The 6,410-nt window shown below is 37.5% G+C and overlaps 3 protein-coding genes across 7 annotated transcripts in view; 2 read left to right on the plus strand and 1 right to left on the minus strand.

Moving 5' to 3' along the window:
• The window catches only part of LOC111441647 (rhodanese-like domain-containing protein 10), a 4,858-nt gene extending 3,312 nt beyond the window's left edge, over positions 1 to 1,546 (minus strand). For 2 of the 5 annotated variants that reach the window (XR_002710203.1, XR_002710202.1), the window contains exons 1-5: positions 1,204 to 1,534; positions 1,062 to 1,121; positions 736 to 864; positions 522 to 631; positions 361 to 439 (exon numbers count right to left, since the gene is read on the minus strand). The gene's annotated coding sequence lies outside the window, so the exon portion shown is untranslated. Of the gene's footprint in view, positions 1 to 17; positions 229 to 360; positions 440 to 521; positions 632 to 735; positions 865 to 1,061; positions 1,122 to 1,203 lie in introns of those variants that run through there. The other 3 variants (XR_002710205.1, XR_002710206.1, XR_002710204.1) reach the window with 3 other exon arrangements.
• Positions 1,547 to 1,766: 220 nt separating this feature from the next.
• On the plus strand, positions 1,767 to 4,039 carry LOC111441642 (dnaJ homolog subfamily B member 13). The gene is made up of 3 exons (XM_023078705.1): positions 1,767 to 1,998; positions 2,151 to 2,566; positions 3,438 to 4,039. The coding sequence occupies exons 1-3, from the start codon at positions 1,834 to 1,836 to the stop codon at positions 3,877 to 3,879; spliced, it is 1,023 nt and encodes a 340-aa protein (XP_022934473.1). The 5' UTR covers positions 1,767 to 1,833; the 3' UTR covers positions 3,880 to 4,039.
• A 1,242-nt stretch (positions 4,040 to 5,281) lies between these two features.
• The window catches only part of LOC111441646 (PHD finger protein ALFIN-LIKE 1-like), a 3,182-nt gene continuing 2,053 nt past the window's right edge, over positions 5,282 to 6,410 (plus strand). Inside the window, exons 1-3 of the mRNA XM_023078714.1 lie at positions 5,282 to 5,536; positions 5,629 to 5,661; positions 6,077 to 6,299. Coding sequence (XP_022934482.1) covers positions 5,443 to 5,536; positions 5,629 to 5,661; positions 6,077 to 6,299 — 350 coding nt within the window. The 5' untranslated portion in view covers positions 5,282 to 5,442. The remainder of the gene's footprint in view (positions 5,537 to 5,628; positions 5,662 to 6,076; positions 6,300 to 6,410) is intronic.

Below are 6,410 nucleotides of genomic sequence, written 5' to 3' on the forward strand. Positions count from 1 at the left end.
AAAAAAAAAAAAAAAAAGAACCCTAAAAATTCTGAATTGGTAATCTTCATTTCCAGAACAGCCAGAACAGAAGTAGAAACTTAGAATCGAAGCATGGCATTGAAGGGAACGGATGAAAAGATGCTGCCAAGAATCAACAAATTTAGAATCTAAATATGAAGTCTTCAATTCAAGATCATCTTCTGATAAGTAAAAGCCAAAATCATGGACAAAACCTTTACACAAAATCTGTCATCAAGGGAAATATTTCCTTAATTGAGTTGTACTCCAGGCAAAGAGAAATCTCAGACACTGAACTCAATATAGGTAAATTATTTTACGCTAAAAATATTATTCCTGCTAATTAGAAGAAATACTTACATGCTAACTATTGATGGTCGATAAGTCAGAAGGCTAAATCTTCCCTCCGGTAATTCTGTCACCAGCGGTCTAGCATATCCTGTACATCCACAAAAGACCACATATGACAATGGAATAACAAGGGGAAAGTCACAAAAGAGACCGATTAATCAATGTCAAACCTTCAAGACCAGCAGTAAGTAATATACGTTCGGAAAATCAATAGCCTGGCTCAAGAACTCATGCAATCCAGGACGTTCGAATAGGGTCACGTAACTGATCTTTGGTTTTCCTTCACATTCCGTCAACAGAGCTTCCAACATTAATCGATGAATAATATAAATTTCAAGGAAAGTTTCAAAAAACTGTAAGCCAGAAAGAGAAATCCAGAGGTACCTTGTCCGAGGATACACATTCCAGCTCGGACCAATTAAATCCAGCTTCTGTTGCTTGAATGCCAGAAACGACTGGCAAACTGGATGTTTCATATGCACAAACCCTGGTTTCATCCAAATTAAGAACCACCTGAATGAGAAATTGAAGTATTTAAAACACTAGCATGGCAAATGCATAAACCTAACCTTGGTTTGATCTCAACCTTATTAACAACAGGTCTCCGAACATAGATAGCAGTGATAGCTAAAAGAAATACGGTGGAAGTCCATAACCAACGGAATTTAGAATTCAATTCAAAATAACATCTAAACTAGGAAATCACATACCGATACCGACGCTCTATCATCTAAGAATTCGACGACAAAGATTGCCTCATCATCGTACTTCTACAATGTCCACAATCATCAATTTAGCCTCAAAATTTCTTCATAATTATAAAAGGAAAGAAGAAGACACGACGCACGTTACCGTAATCTTTTCCCAAGGGAGACCTTGACTTCCACGATCATCCACAACACTGAGAGAGATAACTTTCTTTGCTGAAAACTGATGAAGAGGAAGCTCAGCATCGGGCAAGGGCTTGAAAGAGGGCGCAGATGAGGCAAGAAGAGGGAATCTAACACCAACGCAGGACCAAACCTAAGCCAAAGAAGGAGCACCATGCACGATCTGAACAATTATAGGAGAAATGAAAGAGAGCCAGTCCATCAAAGATCGCCAAACTTGCAGGGCGCGCAGACCTCCATTTTGCCGCCATGGCTCGCCTTGAACGCCTGCTTCTTACTCTTCCTTTCTTAAAACAACTTAATTAATATTCATCCTTTTATTCCAATTTATTGATATTTTTTCTTCTTTAAATAATTTATCTAAGCTCTTAATTGAGTTGTTATTATTATTTTTTTTATATTAATAATAGTGACATTTTTATTTTATCAAATTCTATAATTGGAGAATAAAATTGAATCTTTCAAATTATAGCGTCATAATTTAAAACTACAAAAAAAATTGGACTATCTTATATATTTTACTCACTATATAAGTGTAAACAGTCCAATTTGTGTTCAAGGTCTTTGCAACTCCTGGCCAGACGACGGAACGATGGGCGTTAATTACTACAAAATTCTTCAGGTGGATCGCAATGCCAACGACGATGACTTGAAGAAAGCGTACAGAATGCTCGCCATGAAGTGGCATCCAGATAAGAACCCTAACAACAAAAGGGACGCCGAAGCCAAATTCAAGAACATTTCGGAGGCTTATGATGTAAGATACGCGATTCTTCTGATATGCAGTGTAACAATCCACTCGAATTTTTTTTATTCAAATTTCGCATTGATCTGAATTTTATTCCACGATCCCATTTAATGTTAGCCTGTGCGTAGATGCATAATTGAATCGTTTCTGTTGCTACTTAGGTTTTGAGTGATCCTCAAAGACGAGTTGTGTATGATCAGTTAGGAGAGGAGTATTTGAAGGGGCAAACGCCATTGCCAAATGGTTCTTGCAGTAGCTATACTAGCCATGGTTCGTCGACTAAGTTTTGCCGTAACTCGAGAAGTGCCAATGATTTATTTTCGGAATTGTTCGGTTTTCCGAGCCCCTTAGAAGGGATGAGCCACATGAGTGACCCTCGTGCTGCTGCTTATGGATTTCCGAGGGGTTTGTTTGGTGATAATATATCTGCTTCCTTAAGACATGGGGCTGGTGGGGCCTCTAGTTATATGAGGAAGGGTGCTGCAATAGAGAAAACTCTGCTGTGTAGTTTAGAAGATCTCTTCATGGGCTGTGTGAAGAAGATGAAGATTGCTAAGGATGCCTTGGATAATATGGGGTTAGTCTCTACAGATTTACTCAGTTAGACTTTTAGGATCTCTCATTTATTTGTAATCTAATTAAACCCAATTCCTGAATCTGATATTTTCTGAAATGTTGATCGACTTTTTGTGATGCTGTATCTGTTTTCTCGTGATTAGGCTTCTATACTTGTTAATCTATATGAGAACTTTGCATGCATAACTTCCTTCTATTCATTGGATAAAAACAGAATTACTCGCCTAAAATGAAAATTGATGTCTCTTCTAATGTTTTATCTTTCCTTGCAAACATTTCCTCTTTGATATTTCCAAGAACGTCTGAAATTTTTGTCATATCTTGTGCAAATGGGTTTGGAAAGATCTCCGAGAAAGTTAAAAAAATTTCACGTGGGAGCTTCTGATGGGAGTAAAAACAACCCCAGGTATAGTATCCAACATATGCTAACCTGTCTCTCCCAGTGCTCTATCATTTGCAAAGCTGAAGTAGAGATTCAGGATAATCTTCATTTTCACTTGAATTTGGCCCCGCAGTTCATAATTTTCATGGAAATTTGGTTAAGCACAAACAACATTCTTTGCTTTCTCCTTGGAGGTCAGAAAGCAAGCTAAGCTCCTTTCCTCAATTTAAACCTGGCTTCTCTTTGAAATCTACATGGCCTACTGGCTTAAGCCCCCATTGTTCTTTGGACATTTTGAAATGTGAAAAACGAAAGAAGCATTTGGGATTGGGAAAAGTCTGAAATTCCTCGTGGGCTCATATATTCTTGTCTTGAGACCTATTGGTGTGAACTTGGTCAACTCTCTTTGTATCAATTGGGGAGGAGGTTTCAATGTTCATAGTTATAAATTTGTGTGTTTTTTATAACCTTATGATGCTATTATGTACAGGAGACCTACTACAGTGGAGAAAATCTTGACAGTAGACATCAAGCCTGGATGGAAGAAGGGAACTAAACTTACCTTTCCAGAATTAGGAGATCAGCAACCAAGAGTTGTACCCTCGGACCTTGTTCTTACCCTTGATGAGATACCTCATAGAGTTTTCAAAAGGGATGGCAACGATCTTATTATCACCCAAGATATCTCTCTGGTTGAAGCTCTAACAGGGTACACTGTGCATCTAACAACTCTTGATGGACGGAATCTAACGATTCCGATCGATTCAATCGTTGGGCCGACTTATGAAGAAGTCGTGATCGGAGAAGGAATGCCAATTCCCAAGGAAGCTCCGAGGCATGGGAATTTGAGAATCAAGTTCAACGTGAAGTTCCCGGTGGAACTGACTTCAGAGCAAAGAATGGGCATCCATGAGTTATTAACATCTTCATGAAAGATGGTAACTAACTCATTCTACTATCAATCGTCGTATATATTATTTCCTTTCCTTGCTATAGGTAATCTGAGAAGAGAAGTAAATTCTTGCTCTGTTGGGTTTAATAAATGAATGACGGTGGTTTAGGAGCTTGAAATTGAATGAATGTTCGATTTCTTCACTAGTGCAATTGTCATGTCTGGTGGTGGTGGGTGGTGTGGTGTAGCTGGAAACCTGTAATATACTTACATGTCTCCTATAAGGCCCCCCCACCCAACCACCCACTAACGCACATCGCTTCCTTGTCATTTAGTAGATGTAGGCATTCATGACGTGGAAGAAGCTGCATCATTTGTTCTGATTCTTGTCTTCTATTGGACTGCTTTTGTTTTCCTTCTTATATTTAATTTTAAAACATTTGTATAACTTGCCTCTATCTCATTCTCTAACTTTTATTTGTAGAGATTTTTAAATATTTACCTATTATCCACATAAAAATTTAATTTTATATCTAATAAATAAATAAATAAAATTTTGAGAATTCTGAATTTTAATTACCTATTATATACAAGATTGAAATTTTGAGGTCTTGGCCATACACTCTAGGTGCCTAGAAAATAAAAATCAATTGGAATGTTCATTGTTGGGCATTATAGTGATCATTCATGTTCAGTTTTGGTCTATAATTTCCTTGTGTGACAGCTCAATTAAGATTTGCTTAATCTTTCATTTTTTTCATTTTACCCATGCGAGACTCCATGTCTGGTTGAAGGGGGAATTCTCTCCTGAGGTTGATGACATATATAATGGGCTAAAGCGGACAATATCCGCAAGCGGTAAGCTTGAGCAATTACAAATGGTATCAGAGTTTGTCCTCGAATGGCGCGAGACAATGGTCGGAATAGGGCTAGACCTTCTTCATAGTAGACACATTTTAAAATTGTGGAACTGACTATACGCAATGGATTAGAGTAGATAATATCTATTAGCGGTGGACATGGACAGTTACCCGTTAGGGGCGGGCTCATTTCGACCCACGTTCTAAAATCCTACTTTCCTTTTGCTGGGATATTTCAGCAGTTTTGGATGAATGCGAAGCCGCCACAAATTCAAGGAAAATGCGAAAATAAAGGGGGAAAGGAAAAACAGACGATCCCAAATAATAAAGAAAGAAGGTTTGTATTAAACGTATATTATTTGTTATATTTATACACTTTTACCTTAAAACATTTAATTATGTAATAAATTTTAAATTTACTGATTAGTTCTATAAAACGAAAAAATGACTAATAAATTTTAACCCAAAAAAAATACAATATTTGTTAAGCTAAAAAAAAAAAGGAAGAGAAAAGGACAAAAGAAAAAAAAAAGAGTGGTTGGGAAATAAATTTTTGGAGTGGCAATAGTAATATTCGTTAGCGTCAATTTACATTCCAACCTCCGGTTCTTCTATGTCCCGCGCTCTTCCTTCCCAAACTCATGCATTAGTCCTTCCTCCATTCATTCCCTATCTCTCTCCCAATTTCCATTTCTTCATGTGACTTCCGATTTCACTTTCTGCTCTCAGATCTCCATTCCGCCATGGAAATGGCCTCCACCACTCCCAAAACCGTCGAGGAAATTTTCAAAGACTATAGCGGTCGCCGCGCCGCTCTTGTTCGAGCCCTCGCTCACGGTCTTATCTCCCTCTCAATTTTCTCTTCTTTGTTTTACTCTTTTTCCCTCGGAGATCACTGATTTTCCTTTTCTTTTTCTTCTTGTTGTCAGATGTGGATGAATTCTACGGCCTCTGTGATCCAGGTGATTCGTAATTGCAAATTATGCGGAGTTTGTTTGTATATGATTTTTGTACGATGTTTACTGTTTCGTCGAATGTGGATTTTCTTGCTGCTGGTGAATTTAACGAGCCATTGATGCATGATGAGTTGAGATATTATTTTCTAATTTCGTTTAATGACTTATTGTTGGCAACTGCTTCAGATTGGACACTTGTTCCTTGAATTCGAAATTTATTTTTTGTGATCTTGATCCTTGCTTCCAGATCCTGGAATTGTTTTTTCGTACACTTACGGTATCTCAATTAACCAGTGACTGTTGCATACCATAATGTGTTGATTGGTTTTCTATTAATTTAATTTCTTCTCTGAGAGCAGAGATTTACTATCATTTTATGATGCTTCTCATATATTTTTCGCTTTGATTTCTACCTTTTCAGATAAGGAAAATTTGTGCCTTTATGGACATCCCAATGAGACATGGGAAGTGGTTCTTCCAGTAGAAGAGGTTCCACCGGAGCTTCCTGAGCCTGCACTTGGAATTAATTTTGCTAGGGATGGCATGAACAGAAAAGATTGGTTATCTCTAGTTGCTGTACATAGTGATTCCTGGTTGCTTTCTGTGGCTTTCTATCTTGGAGCAAGGCTTAACCGAAACGAAAGGTGAACGATTACACTTTTGATTTTCTTGCTTGCAGGCAAAAAAATTTCTATCTCTAGTTGCTGTACAAATTTACTATCTCAAATGTTTTTTTTTTTTTTTTTTTTTTTTTT

This window comes from Cucurbita moschata, unplaced genomic scaffold (genome assembly GCF_002738365.1).
Source record: "Cucurbita moschata cultivar Rifu unplaced genomic scaffold, Cmos_1.0 Cmo_Scf00004, whole genome shotgun sequence".
Taxonomy (NCBI): domain Eukaryota; kingdom Viridiplantae; phylum Streptophyta; class Magnoliopsida; order Cucurbitales; family Cucurbitaceae; genus Cucurbita; species Cucurbita moschata.

Coding starts and splice junctions, on each gene's coding strand:
- LOC111441642 (XM_023078705.1), top strand. CDS start 1,834: ATGGGCGTTAATTACTACAAAATTCTTCAGGTGGATCGCAATGCCAAC. Junction 1,999..2,150: donor ACATTTCGGAGGCTTATGAT/GTAAGATACGCG, acceptor GTTGCTACTTAG/GTTTTGAGTGATCCTCAAAG. Junction 2,567..3,437: donor GATGCCTTGGATAATATGGG/GTTAGTCTCTAC, acceptor TATTATGTACAG/GAGACCTACTACAGTGGAGA.